Source organism: Mustela lutreola, chromosome 8, assembly GCF_030435805.1.
Source record: "Mustela lutreola isolate mMusLut2 chromosome 8, mMusLut2.pri, whole genome shotgun sequence".
Lineage (NCBI taxonomy): Eukaryota > Metazoa > Chordata > Mammalia > Carnivora > Mustelidae > Mustela > Mustela lutreola.
The window spans coordinates 18,896,667-18,920,507 of NC_081297.1; the positions used below are offsets into that span (position 1 = coordinate 18,896,667).

At 42.5% G+C, this 23,841-nt stretch overlaps 1 protein-coding gene across 5 annotated transcripts; it reads right to left on the reverse strand.

Annotated features, from left to right (window-relative positions):
- Positions 1-13,535: 13,535 nt before the first annotated feature.
- On the reverse strand, positions 13,536-23,517 carry BMI1 (BMI1 proto-oncogene, polycomb ring finger). Of its 5 annotated transcripts, none has more exons than XM_059183946.1 (10): positions 23,378-23,517; positions 18,472-18,602; positions 18,032-18,128; positions 17,371-17,426; positions 17,226-17,276; positions 16,949-17,057; positions 16,825-16,870; positions 16,325-16,423; positions 15,890-15,970; positions 13,536-15,800 (listed from the first exon to the last, which is right to left on the reverse strand). In XM_059183946.1, the coding sequence occupies exons 2-10, from the start codon at positions 18,581-18,583 to the stop codon at positions 15,471-15,473; spliced, it is 981 nt and encodes a 326-aa protein (XP_059039929.1). In that variant the 5' UTR covers positions 18,584-18,602; positions 23,378-23,517; the 3' UTR covers positions 13,536-15,470. The 5 variants fall into 5 exon arrangements, with proteins under 5 accessions (XP_059039929.1, XP_059039930.1, XP_059039931.1 ...); XM_059183947.1 differs by lacking the exon at positions 23,378-23,517 and adding an exon at positions 22,877-23,010; XM_059183948.1 differs by lacking the exon at positions 23,378-23,517 and adding an exon at positions 19,337-19,422.
- Between the last annotated feature and the right edge of the window lie 324 nt (positions 23,518-23,841).

A 23,841-nucleotide genomic window follows, 5' to 3' on the forward strand; every position in this document is an offset into this window, starting at 1 on the left:
GTCCTGTCTTCTGTGACTTTGTTCTACCTAACCACCAACTTTGCTTGTTTCCTCACTTCTGTGATTATTAAACATTTGTCCTTGTCATTTAAACTTAAGCTTCATGTTGTTGCTAAATGACATTTCCAAAAGAAAGGGAAGGAGAATCTTTACCTGGGAAGTTTTGATTCACATTATCTTAACCAGACTTCCTTGTAAGTTTAAATTTTTACCCAGAATCTTTTAGCAGAAATTAAGTACTTAGTCTATCACCAGTTTCTAGCTTGCCTGAAAACTGTACAAATGTTTCAATGACAGGTGTCAACTTAAAGTGTTTCTCCATGAGAACGTCCAATTCCACCAGGTGTCAAGGGAATAGATAGCCACAGCTGCTGCTGAGTAGTGCCAAGACAGGAAAGAAACCTCTTGATATCTCTTCTTCAGTAGAAAGGATTATGCAAACTTAGCGGGTTCTCATATTTGGAGTGAGTCCTATATAATAATCTTTAAGCTCTCACTCTGACTTGAGCTCTCTGATGAAATCCTGATATTTGGTGGAGCCCCAGATAGTTGGGGAATGGACCAGCAATAAAATAGGGGAGTAAGTGTGTTCAGTCAAGTCCCTGCTACCCCTCAGAACAGGTGCATGTCTTCTGCTCCGCAGTACAGAAGCCAGTAATACTCACAATTCCTTTCCCTAACTCCAAAGTTTCACACAATGATCTCCACATTTCTCTAAGGAAACAGGTCTTTTAAAATTAAAGTTATTGTATGTTCCCATTTAGAGATGTGGGGGTAAACAGATTGAGCAAATAATTAAAGTGGCAAATAAAACCTTCATTGTAATTTTGTTTTCAGTTCCTTGTTGAATAATTTTTTAAAAATCCCCTTAAAACTAAGAGGTTCCATATTTGGTTTCAGTCCTTGAACAACTCACACTCCTAAGTTACCCAAGCTGTCATTTTTAGTAATTGCTTTACTATGATTTTCTACTTTAAAAGTGTTGAGATAGGAGATTGATAGTGGAAAGGATGTCTAAACCTATAAACATATTACTTATATAGGTCTACTTATGGAATGCTGCAAAGTTTAAAAACCTAAGTTCAAATGGTATATAAACTATTTTTAACAATAGATTCTGAATATCTATCACTAACAATGTCTGTGGGTTAAATTGTATTCCTGATAAAGCATAATATAGGATTCCTACTTTATATCTGAAATTGGACACATTAAAGAAGCTAGATTTTGCTCTTTATTCTAGATTTTTGGGGAAAAAGTCTTTAAAATTAAATAGAAAAATGCAGCAGAATGATTATAATACATATAATGAATTATCTTTATCAGCAATTCAAATACAAAAAATGGCAGATTACTTTTACTGACAAGAAAGCCAATCTATATTTTCTGACCCACTTTTCAATTTACTAACTTCAAAGTAAAATACCATTCTGTTTTACAAAGTTAATTGAATGCCCCATGATCACATATACAACTGTAACAAGTAGTGAGAAAGATAACTGTTTAAAGGGATATTTCAGCGTTCTTTTTAAAGTGCTATTTAAGATTACTATTCTTAAAGTACCAGCTAACTTTAAATACAGATATACAATGTACTTGACCTATTAAAATATACATTTGATTGAGGATGAAACACATTATCTGAACAAATTGCAAAAGTGTTTCTATAAAAGATTTGTTTGGATGATTTTGGCTCCTTTTGTAGAAAGCTAGCCACGTGTAACTTTAAAATCACTTTTGCATTTAATTTTTTTACTTATGAAAATTAGACTTTAAAAAGGCAACATTCATAAAGCCAGTTTAAATATCCTGTTCTACTTCTCTAAAATCTGGTTTGGGAATTCAGAAAAATCTCATTATCATGGGAATATATTTTACATATGCCTAAAAGAAATTTTGCTAATTTTACCATACATGTATTTTTTTTCTTCAGCTTCTAGCTGAATAACTTAAAAGTTAAGGCTTTGCATGTGCTGATTAGATAGTAACATACACATTTTAAAAATTGTTGAGGTGAATCAAGTCTATATATATTCCTCTATCAAGCCAAACACATATTAAGTATCAAAGTATGCCAGACACTTGGCTAATAACAGAATGTGCCTGTCTTCTAGCACATGAAATCCAGTGGGAGAAAGACTTGTAAACAAAGTACTAATTCATTCAACAAGTGTATACCACCACCTGCCCGTGTTTTAAGAGCTATAATTGCTCTAAACCATGTAAGTGCATTGGAAGCAAAGACAAGGGATATAGGGTAACCAACATGAAGGAAATGAGAATATCTACATCACTTGAATAATAAAAGGATTCTTGTTTTTGAGAAAAATTAGCTGGGTTTTATCTAGATATGAAATCTCCTTTCCTCCTCCCCCAAATAATTAAAATATAGTATTAGCATTTAAATAGGCATTCATTTGGCAATTAAATGTAATTATTATTTAAGTTATAGAATACAATAATCACTTTGCAAAAAAACAAATCTAAAATTATTGTAACAACTCCATATTTCATACTAGAATTAAAAGTAAAAACACTACATACCCCATAACCAAATTAGTGGACTCAAAACATTATCTATAATGATGGGAGCAAACATATGACTCTTAAATGTTGCTTTGGCACTCTTTTGGGGAGAAACATCAGGATTTTGCATTTAGTTCTCAGCAGACCATTCGTTTGTGCTATCAGGTCTGTCAGCTGCAGAAGATACTCCAACAGTCCTATCCAGGAAGGGAAGATTAACATTTCTATGCTTGGATTGTATTTGTCTTATGTCCTATTCTTCGTTTTTTCAAGTTCTTTTAAATAATTTCTTTGCATTTTAAACTTTAAAGTGCTTAAGATTTAGTGTTAAGGTCGATAAGATGTTAAGATGACGGTGATGGAACTGGCCCAAAGTTCTAAGGATACACCTGTACATGTTTTTTTTTCCAGTAATTCAATGGATGCAAAGATTGAACTCATCTTTTCCACTCTCAAAGTAAACCATGCTTAGGGGGATTGCATGCACAAATAATTTCGCTTCCAAAGGTACCCTATAGCACAAAGTGATTGATACTAAAAATGGATGCTATTAATGTAGAATTCTGAAATAGGCACTGGGACATGCATTAAAAAAGAACAAATTATTGGTGTGTGTACCTGTGTGTGTGCGTGATGTGAATACTTTTTTAAGGAAGTGAGTTTTCCTTAAAAATTGTACCCAAACCCCGCATCACCAGATAGAAAACTCTAAGCCCCCTGGCATAGATGTCTATCAGCCACTCCCTCTCAACATGCGCCCCTCCCCCATCTCTAAAATCTTGGTGTTGTTGCACTTGTCTCAGAAAAGGTAGATACAGTTCTAAACCACCTTTTTATTAGAACGGGCTACAGTAGACAAAAATGTAAAGTGTCACGTAGGAAACGACCCCAGGACCCCACCCCGCCTGCATGCGGTCCAGGACCTGGGAGGACTCGGCCCCTGCACCCCTCAAGTGCGGGTCCAGCCACAGCTGCGCCGCTGCTCCGCCAGCCAGGAGCTGAAGGTTTTTGGCTGGCACCGCATAACTGGACACAGGCGGGTGGACGCCAGGTTCCCGGCTCGACGGCGCTGGTCCCGGCAGGCAACTGTATTCAGCGTTGATGGGGTGTGAGGGTCCTAGGGGGAAAGAAGAATGCAGTACTCCGGGACCTTCTCGGCTTTTCCTTTAGTCCCAATTTCTCTAACTCCAAAGAGCCCCTCTGCTCGGTTTCTAACGAGGGAGGGGGAGCCGGGAACCGATTGGGGCTGGGGTCGGGCCGTATTTTGGCTCAGAAGCCCTCGAGGGCCCCGCCGTCAATCGCTGAGATAGGCGGAAAAGGGGACGCGGGGAATCAGGCTCCGGGGTGCAGGCAGGAGGAAGAGGCGGGGGCGTCCCGCCCGAGGGCGCGAGTGCGGAAGCGCGGCGCAGGCTCGGCGCGGCTGCTTCCCTACCGCGGGGCCTCCCGGGGCCCGCTGTGCGCTCCGCGGCTGCGAAGCCCAGGGGTGCGAGCGACGTGGGGGCGGGGTGGGAGGAGTCCCACTCTGTGTGCATCCTCACAGCTCCGCGGGCCGCGGGCCGGGGTATCTTGAGGGAAGGGGCCGCGGGTCCACTAGAACCCGCGTCTGCGGGGGGGCAGGTTGCAGGAAAAAGAAGGCCTCTATCCTTTCGTTTTGCTTCCCAGGGCCAGGCTTCCAGCAAGAACCGCACCGCCACACAGGCTCTCACGGAGAGGTCCCGGCCGAACCTCCGTGCGGTGCGGCTGACCCATGGGCCCAGGAATGGTGTGGCCAACTCTCGGGGGCCTGCCGGGAGCGGGCGGAGACCTGAACCCCGGAGCCGAGGCCCCGCAGCGCTGGCGCAGCCGGAAAAACTCGCCGTGGCCGCTCCGGTCGGCCCTGCTTCTCCCTGACTTTCTCCTACCGGGAGTTCTAAAGGGAGGTCCCCCCGCCCCCGTTGCGGGGAGCAAGGACGTTCGGACTCTTTTTGCCACGAGTGGGGTGTGGGAACCCTGCACCACCTTACTTCAGCCAGCTCCGTAGAGCCCGTGGTGCAGGCCAAATCCCAGAGGCCGGTGGAAGAGCCAAAAGCTATTTGGGGGGGAAAAAAGCCATACCTCACTGCGCATGTGCGAGCCTCATTTTTTTTTAAATTTTTGACGTCATTTTGTTATATCAAGTCCGGAGCCAAAACTTCTTGCTCATTGATTACTCTGAAGAATAACTAACTGTATGCTCTGACCCCTCAAAAATACTGCAAAAGTAATGAGAGAAAAAGTTCAAGGTTTCTGCTTTTACAAAAATGGCATAGGCTGTTTATCCACTCTGCCTGTCGGTTTCCCCTACAGAGATTATCAGAGCTGAGAGTGAGCTCCGCTAAAACATAGACTAGGTTGTAAGACGCGGTGGCACAGCATCTCATTCTTTAAGAAGAGATAATTGCACTAAAATTTGCATTCTCGTTAGCCGGAGTAAGCTATAAAATACAACTCCTGTCATCTTATTTCTTGAACTTCCAGAGAAAAACCTGAATATTGCTAAGGCTGGGTTATTTTAATTTGCTTTTTACTCAGACGTTACCCCATATTTATTTTTAAGTGAAGAATAAAGGTTTCATATGGATAACATGGAAGATTAATGACCACCTATATGAAGAAAATACCCATTAGCAAGATAGAAAATGAATTATAAAGAAATGCTTTTTATTCTAGAAGTGAATAGAGCCTATGGTGAAAGAATATGTGATTGCTTATCATTTTATAAATCAAGAGTAAAGTTCTTGAAAGTTTACAAATAAACTTAGAAGTATACAAATAATGCCAGAATGTTTATGGCCAAATCCCAAATAGAAACAAACTTACTAGCATACTTTTGGCTTAAAGAGTGTCTTGCAATACTATGGACACCAAATGGGGACAGTGAAGATAGAGACTATTAACAGCACAGTTAGATTAAAAAACATTGATTTTACAAAGTGATGCTTATGCATGATGCTTTAAATGTAAGGCAAGAACTTAGAGTGATACTAAGAAACTGGAATCAGTTATTTTTGTGGGAAAGGATATCCCCAGAACCCACTGCAGACCATGGTAATATAGTAGACTGCATTGCACTAGAGTCTCTCCTTCAGTTTAGAGAACCTATATGAATTGGGTATATTAAAGTCCATGAAATACATTTTTAAGTCTATTTTAAAGAATGCTTATATTATTCTGTTGTAAACTTACTTTATTGTAATTAATTTCCTTAGGGGTGTTCTCCAGAGTGATAAGAATTTTAATAGGTGAATGAGTAGAATGAGCATTTGGTAAAAGTGAGTGGGGTCCTTTGCATCTCAAACCTTTTTCTCCAGAGGAAAAAATGTCACGAGGCATATTTAGAAAGCAGCTGGTAAACACATTTTCCCAAGCTTACTCTGACCAAGTTCTTCAGTTACATTAGAAAACAAACTGTAATGAATCATGTTCAATGCAAAAACACGGTCCTGAGTTAATTACTGATAACGTTAATTTTCTGACTCATGAACTCAATGCTTTCTCAACATCACTTTATCTTCCCAGTACGATTTACACTTAAGTATTTTGGTAGTATGTTTATTAAACTTAGGGTTTCTCCCCCACACCCAGAAGGTTGGGAAGGAGTCAAAAATTGCGTGGTAAGATTCTATAGAAATGTAACCGATTCCAATAAATAGCCCTCTGTACGGAAGTACATTATGGAAATGACGTGGTTGTCAAACCTAATTGCTTGGTTTTTGAGTCCTCACAGAAGAAATTCTACAGCCTTAGTGGTGTAGACTCAAAAGCAGCATTCCTGGTTTCAGTTTAAATAAAACAATGAAATCCATCATTATTCAAGTCAATAGCGATAATTCACATGAATATGAATGCACTTTGATCTTATCCTTCAATTCACTGAAAGACACAGTTGTAATGAAAAAGGGAGATAATCTCTTTAACTTGGTCCAGAGCAAGTTGTTGGAGCTTTTCTTTCCTGAAAGACCGTAGAAGGGAACTTTTCACTAAAGCCTTGCTTTCCTATTTTTAAGGTGGTGGTGGGGTGTTTGGGCTAGCTACAGGTCATTATGTTGCCTCCAGGAACCAAGTAGTGCTAACTTTCTTCTTTGAAGTAAACTGTCTTATTTAAGAACTTGACATTTTGTGGAGCTTGAAAGTGAACCCCTTTTAAAACATCATACCTAAGAGTCATTTGAAGATGTGTGTTGATTTAAGTTTACCATCTCTTATTTAAGAACTTGACATTTTGTGGAGCTCGAAAGTGAACCCCTTTTTAAAACATCATACCTAAGAGTCATTTGAAGATGTGTGTTGGTTTAAGTTTACCATCAGATATAATTAAGACATATTAACTACTTTCAGTATGTTTTAAAGCTGATTTAAATTAAAAAGGATATTTCAAGATGCACTGATTGCCTTGATAGATTTGCAACATCCCATACTAGCCCCTTAAGTATTCCTGTTGAATTATGAAGAAAGTTAATGTCATGCTTGTGCCATGTGAAACTATGAAAGCCACTTTAAAATCTCATCTTGCATATGGCTATTTAACCAATTCTCAGACACTTAAGTGAGAAAATACCAAAGTTACTAGTTCTTATATACAATTTATTATTTTCCTTAGAATTCTGGAAACATTTGTCAGATAATTTTAGTACAACCTACCACATTTGAAATAAATTAGGTAAAAATATGCATGAATGAGAATATATGATTAATGGCACTAGCTTGGAAAAATGTTAAGCTTTTCACCGAGTTCATTACAGGTATCCAAGCTTTATAGTAGTTATTAGTAATTTTTTTTTTTTAAATAAGGATTGTCGAACTTCTGGAATCCTCTGGAAATTTAAATATTTGTTGAGTTGTGTTAAAAGGACTCTGGAGCACACAAAGATTTATAAGACAGGTGCTTGTCCTCTAGGCGCTTTAAACTTAGAAATTTCAGCATATCTGTGATTTACATGAAATTTTAATCCTTGAAGAACACTCAGCTAACTTAATGACTATTCAAAGAAGGGACAGTTATCAAGAGTGAAGAAATTTTGGCAATGCACGTATTTCCCAAGTTACCCTACTAGCTAAATAAAATACTGTGCTGGATACCTGGATACTTTGAAGATTTTTCTTCAATAAAAACCTGTTTAAAATACTAAAGTTTCTGCTTAAAAAAATTAAATCAGTGTCCTAGAACCACAGATATTAGGAAAGGCAGAAAGATTCTTGAGGATTGAGGTCAATCTTTTTTTTTTTTTTTAAATACATCACACCACTCTGTCTACACTGCCAAGAGCTGATGTGGTTCATCAAATGAAATGGAGAGGGAAATGCTCCATCCACTTTTGCATAACAAGTAATTGGACGTGATGTTGGAACAAACGCTAAATACTCGTGGTAGACAAAATAGACCGAAGACTGTAGCGTTTTCCTGTGGTTCTAACCCAGAGTAAATCCACTGTTACCAAGAGCAGATAGAACCGTAAGCTCTTCTTTGTGTCCATGTTACTAGAAAAGGAGAGGGCGTCTTGCCTTGACTTCTTTCTTTACCACCATCCTTATTTCTGACGTCAAGAAAAGCTTTCTACTAGACTGGTCATTGACAAAGCATTTCAGCTCAAGTTGGAGACCAGGGCACCTGGGGCAGGGACTAAGCAAAGCGCCCCTATCTCGGGGGCTCAGGTGCCTGTGCAGCGAGGCGCGCGCTGCAGCGTGCTCTCGGAGCCGCCCCTATTGTCTGCCGTGGGGGCAGGGCCAAGCCAGGGGAGCGGGCTTTTGCTCCGAGCTGAGGGTCCCGGAGGATGAGGACCCCGAGCGGGGGCGAGGGATGTCAACGAGGGCAACCCCCAGAGTTTCAAAAGCTCGACCCCGAGGTGTACGAGGATGCAGCGGTACCAGCGGCTGCGGCGGCGGCCCTGGCTGCGGATCGCCGTCGTGTGGTTGCTACTGGCAACCGAGCCTCTGCCTAGCGCGCAGCCCTGCAGCCCCTGGAAGGAAGGTGGCTAAGGGGAAGCCGCTGCGGCGCCGCCGCCACGCCGGCTCGGCAGCCCAGAAGGCTCTCCTCGCTCCCGCCCGCGCCCTGCGGTCCCTTCGGGCTTTGACCGCAGCTGTGAGGCGCGGAGGGCAGAAGGGCTCATCGGTTGGGGGTGTCGCTGCCTCGGAAGCGTCAAATTACTGGCGCCCTCTGTGAATGCAACATGGCAGCCCAGGCTCGAAGACTGGGGTTTCTTCAGTCCGCCGGGGAGTGTTGGGGGCGGCGCGGACTCTGCCGAGCGGCCACCGGCTGCTTTCCAGGCCGGAGTCAGCCCTGCTAGCGCCCCCGACCCCGAGCCCGGCGGAGCAAAGGGCTGCTGCGCGCGCGGACTCGCCTCGCCTTCACCCCTTGGCCCTTTGTTCTCCTCTCGGGAGGCGCCTCACGCTTCGGGGGCTTTTAATGGAAACCCTCGAAGACCCGGCAGCCCTGAGGGACCCCAGGCCTCCTGGCACTGTACGGATTTGTCTAGCTTTCCCGGCCCCCGAAAGGCTCCGGGGAGAGCTGGAAGCTCGAGCGAGGGATCCTAACCTGGCATTCCCAGAGGAGCCGCCTCTCGTCGGGTGGCTTCCTTCCGTCTGGGCCCGGGCTCCTCACGCCCGAGAGGTGTGAGGCGGGAGACCAGGGCCGCGATGCCCGCCCGCGAGAAGACAACGCCGTCACGACCGCGGGAAAAGGAGAGTCTCCGCACTGGGGAGAGGAAAGCCGCGGGCTCGCAATCGCCCCCGTCTCGGAACAAACCGGGAGGAAAACACCCCTTTAGGTGTGCGCTGGGCTCCTGTCACGCTTCGCTCCGGCCTTTGGGCACGGGCGGAGGCCGCCGTCGCCCCGAGGAAACACTCCCCGCCCCGGGTCGAGGGGCGAGCGGAGCGGCCCACCGGGAGAGGGGGAGGGGCGTCCAGTGCCCCCCGAGGGGGAAGGTTAGGGGAAATTTTGAATTTTTAAAAAGCGCGGTTTAAAAATGACCCTGCCACGTTTACAAGCCAGTTGTGACGTTCAGCACAACGTGCTACTGAAATACCAAAATCCGCCACCAAATGGCGGCTCCTGCAGTCTGCTGCGCTGATAAAGAGGACTCGCTCGGCGTCGCCCATTTTAGGCCGCTTTCACTTCTCTGCCGTTACCCCGACTACCCTTCGCAGGTTGTTCCTTTCTCTCCCGGCTTTTGGGTAGCCAGTGGGAGGCCCGGGTCAGAGAAGCCTTTATAGCCTGGGGGTCCGGCCGGCGCAGGCTCTGTCGGAAACCCGCTGCGTCCCGGCGTCTTTCAGAGACGACGTCCCAGCCGCGGACCGCCAGCCGCTGTCCCCGCCGAGGGCGCGAGGGCGCCAAACCTCCCAGGTCTGCCTGGTCCTGAGACCTATTTAGGCGTCGCCTTTGGGTCTTCAAGGTGCGGTCCTTTGCCCAGATCTTGAGGTTCCTGCCGCGAAGCCACCCCATCCTGGACACTGTCACCCGGCTAAGACCCAGGGGACTGGAACCATTGGCCTTCCCCGTCGCCGCCTTCGAAGCGCGGCCCTCAGGAACCTTCAAGATGGCAGCTTTACGTTTTGTTATTTAGTTGGCAGTCTGTCCAGTAAAAACTCAAACTGCAAGGGCACCTTGTTGCTGAAGGAGAAAGGGCATAGGGTTTGAAGCGGGAGTTGGGGGGGGGGGGCAAAGCAAGGACGCGCGTCTGCGGACTTCGCGGGCGACGCTCTGGCCTCCCCCTCCCCGGACGCGGGTCCTGTCCTATCCGCGCTGAGCTCGAGGCCCGGGGGCGGTCGCCGAGCCCCGCTGCCCGGCCGACCTGCCGATGTCTCGCCCAGTGGGCAAGCCTTCGGCAGGAAGGTGGCCACCTTGTGAGGCCTCGCGCACCCCACTGTCGCCGCCCCTTGCCACAGGTTCCGACTTTGGAGAAACGACTTCTTTTCGCCGCTTCCCAAGCCGGTGGGGCCTGAGAATCTTGCTTTCAAATTTGGCGGGATCCAAATCCGCCGAACCCAGAGCGGCGCGAGGCGAGAGGCGCACGCGCAAAATGGCCTCCCGGCGCCCCGCGGCCTCGGCTCGCTCGTAGGGCCTGGCGGAGCCCCCGCGGCGCCGTGGCAACCGAGGTCTGGGCTGTAGCTCTTTACACTCCTCCGAGAGCGGCTCGTTGAAAAATAAGGACAGGGAGAATGGCGGTTTCCTCCTTAACGTGCCCTTTTGGTACAGGCTTCCTGACCGAGAAGACAGCGCGGCCAGGAAAGGGAGCTCATTTTCTCCAGGCGGTCGTCCCGTGCCCTTTCCGCGGGGCACCAGAATATAAGAAGACTTTCCTTTCTTTCCTCTTTTTTTTTTTTTTTTTTTTCTTTTAAGCCGCTGCCCATCTCACCCCAGTCATCCTCGCTCCCCGCTTTTTCTTCCAAGCCGCGCAGTGCTCTCCTGTCTTCGGCTTTGTTTGGGCGTCTTCCACTTTGGGGGGCATTTAGACCAAACACTGTAGTTTCTGGACAGATTTCTCAATCTCCAGTAACGTCTTTATCCATCTCGGTAACGTTCCCATTCGTTCTCAATATTCTCAATATTCCACGCGCTTCCCAAACATCCTAGTCCGCAGCCTTCCAGAGTCTCTTCTCTCAGTTTGAGCTCTAGCTGACTTAGGGGGCAGAACTGTGAGCACCAAATCGGCACCGAACTTGAAAGCATGTTCTCTGTGAAGTTGGATTTTAGGATGGCCCAGCAATCAAGAGCAAGAAGTAATATTTTTACTGAAATGTAGGTGACTCTGGGGGAATGACAACTGCTATTTTGGGGAGTTCTTTCTGATAAGTCTCTGGAAGGTATATTTTAAGAGTCCAGAAGAATGGGGGTAATTTAACTCATTGGAAGTTTTACTGAGTCCTTACTGTTTATTTGGAGGGTTAAATGAAATTTCGGGATGAGTTTTCCACATGCGGTTGAACTTCTTCAGAAAACTCACAAGGATCCTAGAACAGCTTTTGCAGTGATAAATGACTTGATGTCGTCGACTTGATGAAGACAAGGTTGACAGTGAAGTCTTCATGTGAGAACTCTAGAAATTGCACACTAAGAAAAAGAAACTGGTGCAAATAAAGGAAATCCGTTTCAAGAACCAAAAGAAGAAAAAAACGTTAAATTAACTGCGGAAACAGGAAACACTCTACTGTGTAAACATTTTCGGAGACTTTCATAATCAAAACTGGACAATCTTGAGATTTGCAAGCAGATCCACAGGCTCAAGGTATTCGCGGGGTTATTTCCCAAATCTGACTTACTAGGAGATTCTAACATGTAATACTTTCTCTTTCTTGTAAAGACCTATCTGAATTCTGTGGTCCCAATTTAATACAAGTTTTTATTTGGGATGAGTCAGGATTTTTTTAGAGCGATCTTAGAAATAACCACCTGTTGTGCTATTCATTTTATACTTGAAGAAACATTCTGAAGTGAAATGACGCTATCTAACCCAAAAGCCTTATGCAGGAGCTGCCTTCTGTGCTCTTTGCATATCAGAGGTCTTTAAAATATATACTATTGTTAAATAGGATCTTCTTAAATGTAATTTCCTCAAGACCTTAGCTTTGGATAAAATGCAAGGAAGACCGCGTGAGGGAAACAACCACGTATTTCAGAATATGATGTAGCCTCCATTTCATACAAGCACTAGACTAAATCAGAATTCCCAACTATCATTCCATAGGCAATGAGGGAAAATAAAAAAGATGTATTTACTAAATATTTAAAATATAAAAGAAATGGAAAAAAAAATAACCAAAACCCAGTTCCATCACCCCAAGATTCTAAGACTAGGTCCCAAGTGGATTTTTTGTAAAATTAAGATCCCATCCCCTCAAAAGATGACCATAAGCTATTTTTTTAAAAAACCGAACATCTTCATTTCTTCTTGGCCGGTGTAAAGTAGCATTTCACATGGGTTCCTATTGAGATTTCACAATAAAACTTGATCTTGATAGGCCTATACCATGTGTCTGCTGAAACACAAATATCGGGGAAAGAATAAGAGGGAAAGATGTAGGAAAGCCCTTCAGGCTTACTCTGCAAGTTGCATTGTACCTCCAGAAATCCTAACATCTGCATGGATGAAAATGGAAACGAAGCAGTATGGTTGGTAGGTTAAGTCAACTGAAGGGCAGCTTCTTTTTTTCCCACTCAGTGCAATTAGCGGCCGGCAATTTTAAAAGCAAAAAAGTATTTGTAAAGAGGTATGCATGTGTAAAGCAAGATAGATCGCTATTTACACAACAGTAACCAGCCCCTTTTTTGCATTTAAGCTAAAATCTGTGAAATCAATTTAGGCATTTTCTGTGGAATATTTTGGTAGCACTAACTTTGTGATATAGAATCCTAGAATACTTTTCAGAAGCAAAAGCCAAATTTAAAGCCTACTTTTCACGTACCCTGCTTTTACTGCTAAGAGTTACAAAAATTAACAGCTTTGATATGGGTTATTACAAGATTGAAACTTTTTAAAGTGGTAGTTTAGCAAAAGTTTTAGATCTTAATTGTCAAAACTGTGAAAGTTGGTTATGGGAGAATGCAAAACATTATAATCTTTCTTCTGTTTTATTAAAAGACAAAGACATTTTAGATGAAATATCCTTTAACGCTTAAGAAATTTTCAAATGGAGTAGGGGAAAAAAGTCCTTTCGAACAAAATAAATTTATGTTTTCAAGTATGGTAAAAGTGTTAAGTGAGTCATAAATGTAACATCTGATTTTTAATAAGCAATTTCAAAAATAAGTCCATCATTAAAAGGTTGAGATACTAAGTCTTTTAGTTCCATGTTGATCTCACAGCTTGGTTTTGTGTAAGTCAAGTGACAGGTCCACTAGCATTTGAAGTTTTTAGGCTTTGAAAAATATTTTTTCATTCTTTATATATGATCATCCAAAGTAAAACTATCATTTGAAACTTCCACTAGCTTTTCTTTCTTAGATAACATCATGAAAAACTTTAGAAGCCTACAAAAAGGAGTTAAATTCACCAAAATTGGCAAACATGGGTAACTTTTACTTCAAAGATTGTAGAGTAAATAAACAGATACATCTTTCAATTGGGCTATCAAGCAATTATACAACAAAGCATGGACTTCTTAGCAACATCACTATTTAAGACAGCAATGGATTCTCTTTAGTTTTACCTGTTGTAATCCACAGTAGGGTTTCCAAAACTTCTGCACATTGTGCTTTTCGTATCAAATTTTTATTAAAGTCTTAGCTATTTTCTAAATGAATATCCTTTTTATTGGATTTTCCCAATTACAAATGAAATTTAATTTTACATCTATAATTAGAAACAACACTTACAATGGTACTGTACAAATTTAGGTCAAAATAAAAATATATGTATTTTGTGGTTTCATAAAACTTCATTTACTGTATCTTTAAAGAAAGCAGAAATAACAGCAATATATGTAAAAGTAATGATTTAATGACTATAAGCAAGACAAAGCAATAGAATTGTGCTTCTTTTGCAGACTGGGGACAATGAAATGTTTAGCTACAATTTTCCCATACAAACATGAAACGATATTCATATAGAATAAACACCCTCACAAATAACTGATGGGTGATGAACATACACCAAGTTCGACCAAAGCAAAACACAAACTGAAAATGGCTGTGGTTATTCATATTTTAAATTGAACATGTTCACTCTATTTAAAAATTAATACCTTGGAGAAGCTAAAAATAAATTGCTTCTATTTCAAGATATTAGAGAGAGGGCATATGTCATTGTTTATAACTGTTAAAGCAACTCCTTAAATTTGAAGTAACTGCTAAACCATATGTTAAAATAATTTTAGATAAAATGCCTTCTTCCAGAAATTTGCTGGTTTACTTAAAAATCTGTTTTAGAATTACAGTGATCAATATGCATTTTAAAAACACATTCATTCCATCAAAGGCAATAGGAAATGAAGACACTGTTCCCAAAGTCTTTAGTTAAAAATTTTTCTTTACTGCAACAATTTTAAAAGTAAACATGTATTACTAGAGAAAATCAGTATTATGATTTGCCAATTGCTTCCAATGGAATAGAATTTAGAATTAGAAATCCACATTAAAAATGTTCTATGCTGATAAGGCTTAAACATAGGGTATCTGCAAAGGTCGAACCAGTTGGGAGAATTTAACAACCATTTCTGAATGCATGAAACACAATATTTTCTTTATAGTATTTATAAATATATCATACAATACTGTTTCCTGTTATGTCATATACCAATATGGCATTGTACAACAAGCATAATGCCATCTGATTCTTACAAAAGCGAATCATTTAAACAAGTCAGTAAAATAAACGGTAGTACCCGCTTTTAGGCATACAGATTGTAAAACTGAAGTTTACTTTCCTTTGATCGGTTTTGTGTAACAACAGAGAAGTAAAAATCAAACAGGAATCAAAATGGCTAAATATGCAAGAAGTCGTTATTCACAGTGACATGGCTACATAGAATGCATTATTCTATGCATATTCTTTCCGTTTGTTGAATTTCAAGATAAAAAGCACTTGTTTTCTACAGGTTCACAAAACAGCATAATAACAAGAACAATCAAGGAGAATGTAATGTAGGCGTTAGTTGAGATTAACAAACTATGGCCCAATGTTTATATCCACTGCAGAATTTTTCAAATCTGAACAATGGTTACAAAAACCATTTCACATCTTGCCTAACACACAGAAAAACATCTTGCCTGCCTTCTCAGAAACCAATTCTCTTCAGAGGAACAATCTTTTCCATTAACGTCCATATGAGTATCACATCTAGTCCATCTTTTATAGCCAAATTTAAAGTCACTACAAAAGAAAGCAAATTGGACGACAGTCACATGTATTAGCATCTCTAAAGCTGTAATGGCATGAAGATATCTATATAAATCGGGGATTTAAAATTTTTTTTTCCTTAAGAAGTCTTGGGTATCAACCAGATGAAGTTGCTGACGACCCATTTACTGACGATTTTCGAGGTCTATTGGCAAAGGAAGATTGGTGGTTACCGCTGGGGCTGCTGCTGGTTCCATTCATAGTGCTGGAGATGTGAGGGAACTGAGGATGAGGAGACTGAACGGGAGTGCTGGGGCTAGGCAGACAGGAAGAGGTGGAGGGGGCACCTCCTGCGGGGCTGTTGGCCTTGTCACTCCCAGAGTCACTTTCCAGTTCTCCAGCATTTGTCAGTCCATCTCTCTGGTGACTCATCTTCATTCTTTTACAAGTAGGTCGAACTCTGTATTTCAAAGGAAGTGGACCATTCTACAATGTGAAAAGGGGGGAAAAAAGATCAGTCCTCTTTAAATACAGTTTTACCACAATAATCTCAGAGTATTAGTTATGCTACCTACCCTTCTCCAGGTATAAATGTAAGCAATATCCATTAGTGTATAGTAATCCTTTAAAGGTTCTTCTTCATACATGACATCAATCTATTGGAAAATAGTATTTCAATTATTAAGTACCATGAAGAACACAGATAGAGACTTTTTCTGTCATCTAAATGCAATCCAAAAATGCTTTAACAAACATTCTCTTCAAACAGCTGGACAAGGAAAGAATCCCTCTCGACATTCAAATGAGGAAAAATATTTCCTGAAATTACTACGGAATTTGTTTTTATAGCATAAAACAAAATTTATACCAAACACTGTAATAGACAATTCCAATTAAGTTCAAAATCTAAAATAAAAAATCTGTTTGGGGGTTCAGAATCCAAAAAGGAAAAAGTCATTGAATTAAAAAAAAAATCCACATTAAATGCACAAAAACTATAAAGAAGATACCTGGAAAGTGTTAGGTATGTCCATTTTACTTCTGAGAAACTTTCTAAGGTGCATCACAGTCATTGCTGCTGGGCAACGTAAATATCTTTTATCATTCACCTAAGAAGACATTTAGAAAGTTATTTTTAAAAATTTCTAACTTTCGGGTAAGAAAAAAAATCTCAGTTAAGTTGCCTCAATATGATACAAAGTATGAATACCAAAGCTGAGACTGATTAAATTCTCAACTTGGAGTTTACTACTTAAATATAAAGTAAGGAGATTTCTCATATAATAAGAAAACTTTAAATACATCAAAACATTAATTACTTAAAGTATTTTATAAGCATAACAATCATATATAGAGCAAATTCTATCTAATTATTATCATCAAATACAATCATTTTTCTGTTTGACAGCATGATCTAGCCTAAGAATATCCTAAAGGGCAACATACACCTTCATAAAATCTAGAATCCAAACAATGTTTCCTCTGTATGTTTTTGCAACATGGGACATACCTCCTCCTTAGCTTTCTCCTTGTCTTTGTTTACTTTCCGATCCAATCTAAGAAACACAATTTTATTAGTGGAACAATGCATCTATGAACAGATTAGCATAAAACACATTTCCAACACAATTTACCTGTTCTGGTCAAAGAATTCAATGGATAAGCTTATTATCTCATCATCAGTTATAATTCTCTTATCTTCATCTGCAACTTCTCCTCTATCTTCATTAGAGCCATTGGCAGCTATAAAGACATTTTGAAATTCCATTTTAAAATTAAACATTTGGTTAAAATATTACATATGTAGGAAAATGGAAATGGTACTTTTAAAAAGTTAAATTCAATTTTTATTTATTATATAATAAATTCTCCCGCCAAATAAAATGTCTTTTCCCTCTCTAAAGAGTTTACCATCTGCTGAAGGATGGGCTGCATAAAAATCCCTTCTTCTCTTCATTTCATCTAAAGAGGGGGGGAAAAAAGACTTCAACATTTGTCACAGCAGGTAAATCTGATGAATACTTTGTAAAAATTCATTTGTAAGCATGCTACTCACTTTTGAAAAGCCCTGGAACTAATTTGTATACAATATCTTGGAGAGTTTTATCTGACCTGAAAAAGAATTAGAAATTATTAATTATAATTTCAAAATTTTTAAATGCTCATAAATTATTATAGATTCTTTTTCTTTATAGTATAGTATTTTATGTGATTGTGAGAGTCTTCATCAGTAAGATAACAATTATGAGAATAAAAATTCTTCATGTAGTAGTAACCTTTTAAATCAGTGGAAAAATACTTTTACATTCATTAAGAAATTCTTCACATTTCACTGAATCAAGAGAAGCGTGTCTTTCAAATTACTAAATTAGCTAATATGAAAGAGAACAGAAGAGAAGAAAATGGAAGCACTTTAAACACACTCATCCCTGCCTGTCATAAACTCAATAAAGCAATGCAGAAATGGAGAACTAATTCAGGTTTAAAAAAATGTTTTTAAAAAACACTTAAAATCCCCCTTGATAATACCAAACTTTGCTTAAAATTAGTCCTCATTAAAATGGCAAGAAATGAAGAGCAACCTTCATGAACAAAACACACACATTAGGTGGAGATTCAATGGTAAATTTTGTGTGACAAAATAAAACAGGGTAACTTTCACTAAATTATGCAATTCCAATAACAATTAGAGACAATAATTTTAAAACTTTTCTTACCTTATATTCAGTAGTGGTCTGGTTTTGTGAACTTGGACATCACAGATAGGACAATATTTGCTGGTCTCCAAGTAACGCACAATACATGTTTTACAGACTAGAAGTAGAAAAACAAAAATCTTGTAAGTTTAGAAATTAGATGTTAAGCATTGAAATTAGTATCAAAAATGGAGAACTAGGGGTAGCAAAATGCTAAATGTCAAAAGATATTTCCAATGACCTAAACTAACTCAATTAACATCCTGAGAATATTTACACATTGCATAGTACACGTTTAAAATGTTCATTAACAGAAATTCACCAAACCCAAGAGTAGAAAATGACTCCATCACTTTGTAACAACATTCTCAAGGACTGTGGGAATTGTTAACAGTTTTCAAACATCAAAACGAAATAAATATACATGACACACAAAAAAGGGTCTAGAACTTTGCACTTACAGGAATGTAGACATTCTATTATGGTCGTGGCATCAATGAAGTACCCTCCACAGAGCACACACATGAGGTGGGGATTTAGCTCCGTGATCTTGATTCTGGTTGTTCGATGCATTTCTGCTTGATAAAATGCCCTGCAAGACACAGAAATATTGGCCATAATCCACAGAAAGAGAAACGAGATTATCTCCCAATTTCTAGTAACCGAAGGCTCTGAAATGCTGAGAAGTTCATAAAACTCGTACAGCTGGACTGTCCCAGCGTTTTCTACAGAAGGAATTAACTAATGAGACCTCAATCAATTATATTGAAATGACGAAAAAGGATTCAAGTAAAGTAACTTGTGGTCCCTCAGTTCACTCCAGGACGGAGAAGAAAAGGTCTGGGGTGGGGGCTGGGAACTGAGAGTATTCGGGTCTCTTTCTTCCATTTGTCCTCTAGCCTAGCAGCCCCAAGGCTGCTGCAGACGCCACACATTTCCCGCAGATATTTACCAACCGCCAGGGCTTGTCCCAGGTCTCCCAATTTATTGTAAAACTTCCTTATGGATCTTCAATCGAAAATCCGGGAGATTGACTTGGCTTCCCAGGGGTTCTTGTTGTTTTAGGCGGTTCCAAAAACCAGAACCTGGCACGTTTTCACGCGATACAAAGGGAAAACAAATTCTGCCCTATCTGCATCCCTGGCATTTCCGGAGCTGGGTGCTGGGGCCGCAGAGGCACCTCCAGCCGGCCTCGGGCTGGGGCCTGAGCGCGCGGACGCCCGGGGGCCGGGATGCGAGGGGCGGATCCGGCGGCGCCCCGGGCTCCGTCTCGCTCCGGATTCGGAACTCGCCCCTGTCGGGGTTTCCATAGCAACTTACACTTACACTTGGCATCCGGCCACCGCTGCAACTCCGCGCGAAGCCGGGCCGAGCCCGGAGCTTCGGCGGGCGTGCGGGTCGGCGGGGCGGAGGCGGCGGCGGGCGCGGGGGAGGGGCCGGCGCGGCGTGGGGGCGGAGCCGGCGCGGGGGTGGGGTGGGGTGCGGGCTGCGCGGCTCGGGGGTGGGGCAGCCCCACGAGGCCCGCGGCGCTGGGGAGCAGGATACCAGTCGCCGCAACCGGGCGGGCAGCCTGGGGGGCCCCCTGAGTGTGCGAGTGGTAAAGGAAAATGCAAACCGCACTCCCGGCCATTCCGGACACTCTTGGGGGCCTCTTTCCAAGTCGACTCGGTGCGAAGAGCTTCTTTCAGATCTTGACTCGGTCTCCCCTGTTAGCAATCACTAGGTCAAAAATTTCACGAAGGGACCTTTTGAGAATTGCCAACTGTGCACTTAGTCCGAAACCGTCAGAGCTCAGATTGCAGAGATGTTTATTGAACTGAACCTCTTTAAACTTTTCTTCTCTAATATGAAGTTCTCCTTCAGATTAGATGAGCGATACAAAGTTTTGCTAAGGCTAAAAAGTGAAATCTGTTTTACAAGAAGACAAGGAGGGGGCAAAGCCGTGTTTTATTTGAACTATGCTGGAGGCAAGACAAACTACTTTAATCGGTACGGGAGTGACAATAAGTAAAGAACCATGTGACCAGTCCATTCCCAACGCTAAATCAACACCTTGTCAACCCAGAGCAATGATAGGAGAGAAAAACAAATGTCATTTTCTCAACCTAGCCTCCATACAAATCCCCACACGATGGAATAATATCCCCAATAGATAGCATATATTATAGGAAAGTCACGGTGGGAGGCTGTCAGCAACAATACACCAGCGGACAATCAGAGAAGTCAATTATTTCGTGTAGTACTCTGGAAAAATATATTTCTCACCCTCCACTTCATTCATTTCAGAACCTAAAATAGGACAAAGCTTCTAGACCTGTCTGAAGTACATTCTTAAAACCGCTTTCAACAGAAATCTAAGAACCTGAGAAACTTAGGAGATGCAACTGAGGTCTTAATTCTTAGGGAATTTTAATGCAGAAGGAAATACCAATCAACATACCTCAATAGCTGAAATTAATGGCTTTAGAGTACTAAAAAAACAAAACAAAGTCTCTTTTATGAGAGTGACCATAGTGGCGACTGGCAACTTCAACCAGAAAACTTCACCTGTGTTTCCTCAGTTATCTTTTGATTACTTTTTTTTACAAGACTATTGTCCACATATTGTTAAAATAAATCTAAGTGGGTTGCAGAGAAGTTGTGGATGGAGCACTGTCCCTAAACAGTAGCAATATTTACATCCATTGTGGTTGACTAAAGACAAACCTTATTCTTAAAGAAAACTCTCCTTGTGAAACCACAGGTCCTTTCCTAGAAAGATAGCAAGGTGATACTTACATCTCCTTGTGAAAGCATCTCCCACTAATGCTACTGAACATGAAGTTTAAAAAGGGACTTTAATAAAAATAGTTGCCTTTATTTCTCCACTGTACAGAAAACACCAAATACAAATACTAATACACAGGTCAAACCTCAGTGGAGGATAATCTACTGGTTGGCTTTTAACATTTAAGGCACAGGTACCTGACCAAAACCTTTCAAATTCATCTTGTCTTAATTCACACAACTCTTCTCTCTCAGTTCTGAGGAATCTGGCCACAGTACTATTACCATCTATAAAGCTAGTAAATATCACTTTGTTACTTACATAAAAATCAGTTCTTTATCTTTCTATACCACTTGAAAGTCCTGGCAATCTAAGGATGACTTCCAAGACATCTGACATGCTTGGTAGATTTAAGAAACAATCTACTGCACCTTAGAAATGAAAGTCTTCCACGTTCCAACACAGAAACTGCCAGGCAGGCAAGTAAAAATGCACCAAACATACCACAGTAAAAATACTCAATAGTTAAAATTTGCCACTGTAACATACTCGGTTGGGACCGTCAGTGTAGTTGAGAGGCCTAACACCAGTAGTGTCAAAATGAAGCAAAACAGAAGCAAGTTCTTATGTTAACAATCAGCTTGACTATTGCAATCTAAGAAATGCAAATGAACTCCATAACCCCGGTTGGGGTTCACAGCCCAGTAGAAGTATGGGTAAAGTTTGGACTAACTTGACTCCAAGAGAATTTTGCTTAGTTGGGTACTTAAACCACAGCTCAGAACTTGGTGGTAGAGTATTAATTAATTTATCAAGTACAATTAAATGCCTTTTTTTTTTTTTTTTACAAAAGCATATGTGTGTATACATATGCCTATGTAGTGACTTTTATATGGCTTTAAAGATACTGTTACTAAGCATATAATTTGCACAGGTAGGTTATTTCAAACACCTTTGCACTCTGGGGCAAATGTACAGGAATGAACTCAAATATTAAAAAGTTTGTAAATTTGCTCATAAAATCAATCTCTAAGGGATTCTGATCAGTCTACTTAAAATAAAATTCAAATATTAACACAGTCACATAAGTTAGTATATATACTGTCAACAGTTCGCATCCTTAACTTTCAAGTCTTTATTAAAGCTTAAGTTTTCAGAACTTGAGGGTTGCGCTTCCTATAAAACATACTTTGAACTACTCATAACATTCTAGGTACCACCAACCTACACTTGGATTTGGATAAACATGCCCAGAATTTTGCCTACTTTAAGAGAAGGGGTTAAATACATGCTTCTCTTTCAAATGTTGGACCGTGACCACTAAGCCCACTAAATCCTTTTATTGCAATTGAGAATGATCAAAGTCTCTCTACTTGTTTACTTCCAATCATTAACTGTAAATTTCTGGGAAAAAGATCATGCTATATCGCTGTCAAACCCAAAAGACTGTGTAAACATATGTAGTCAACTTTTTGGTCCTCCTTTTCCAAAGCATCTTTTTACCAACACGACCTTTAGCAAAACCTATAAAACGTAGTGGACTTAAGTCAAGGTTCTAAGTGCATCCCATAGTAGAGGTTGAGAGAAAAACTGCAGTCACCAAGGAGAAAAAAAAAAAACAGAAAAAAAGAAGGGGGGGGGGGGAGAAGGAAACCTCTTGCAAGACTAACGTCCAGTCACCATCATCACTCCAAAAAAAGCTCCAAATTTGAAATGCCCACTTCCCAGTGCGCTCGTCCCAAGTAATGTTTAGAGAACTTATCTAAGACTCCCAACAAATAACACCTTGAAAACTTTACCATTTTAAACACAAATGCAGGAGACCTTGGAAACAACTGGGAACCGCCATCTTACAAGCCATCCAATTTCACACAAGTGTCCCTCCAACTTAAGTTAATAACATTTTTGTTTGAGCTCTTTCCAGTTTAACATCCACCTTGGCAGGATCGCTGCCCCCCACGTAACCCGTCCCTATAAAATGAGGGCATTCTCTGGATGTTTAAACCCCTCAAAAGCCCTTTCTTTGGGAGAAGAGGGAAGCCACTTGACCCGAGCAGCTCCCGATTTCAGGAACCCGTCCCCGTTTCATCAAAATCTACCTCTCAACAAAGGGCGCCGTGGCGGGGAGAGCCGCAGAGACTGGAAATAGAAGTGTTCTTCTCGGGGGCCATGTGCGTCGCGAGGGTGTAGAGGGGCGCTCGGGGGAGAAAGGAACTAAAACGTGGGGCCGCGCGCGGCGCGTCCGGGGCTGGAGCGGGCGGCGGCTGGAGCGGCGCCGAGCCCGGCTGGCGGCGGCGGCGGCGGCGGCGGCGGCGGCGCGGCGCGGGCTGCGGGTCGGTCCCGGCGCCGCGGGAGTCGGCGGGCGGCGGCGGGCGCGCGCTCGCGGGCGCGGGCGACGCGCGGGGCCGGGCGGCGCGCGGGACCGGCGGAGGGCGGCGGGCGGCGGCGCGGGGCTCGGCGCCCACGCTGTCAGCGCCCTCCCGGCCGGCGCGGGAGAGGCGCGGGGGGGCCGCTCCCCATCCACCCGCGGCCGGCCCGAGCCCCGCGCGGCCCCCGCCGCCCCCCGGTCCCGTCCCGGAGGCGCCTCGCCTCCTACGTACCCGGAAAAAGCAGCCGGCGAGAGGCGATCGAAGCGGGCGGAAAAGACAATGAAAGTTAAAAGTCGTTCAGCAGAAAATGAATGTGAGCCAAGCGGCCATCTTGAAGCGAGCTGCAGACGCCGCTGTCAATGGGCAACGAGCGCAGCCGAGAGGAGCTGCGGCCGCCGCGCTCGGCTCATGCTGCCTCCCGAGCCCGGCCTCCTCCTCCTCCTCCGCCTCGGCCTCCTCCTCCTTCGCGGCCTCCTCCTCCTCCTCCTCCTCCTCGGCCTCCAACGCCTCCTCCTCCTGGGCCTCCTCCTCCTCCTCCTCCTCCTCCTCCTCCTCGGCCGCCGCCGCCTCCTCCCGCTCCGCACTCGGGGGAGGGAGCGCGCGGAGGGGGCGCGATCAGTATTATTCTGCGGGGCTGGGAGGTGTTTCTAATCCGGATCGGGGCTCCCTCGCCAACATCCCCATTGTCTCGCCCC

Coding starts and splice junctions, on each gene's coding strand:
- BMI1 (XM_059183946.1), bottom strand. CDS start 18,583: ATGCATCGAACAACCAGAATCAAGATCACGGAGCTAAATCCCCACCTC. Junction 18,129..18,471: donor AATAGAATGTCTACATTCCT/GTAAGTGCAAAG, acceptor TTCTACTTCTAG/TCTGTAAAACATGTATTGTG. Junction 15,801..15,889: donor ACATTTATACCTGGAGAAGG/GTAGGTAGCATA, acceptor TTCACATTGTAG/AATGGTCCACTTCCTTTGAA.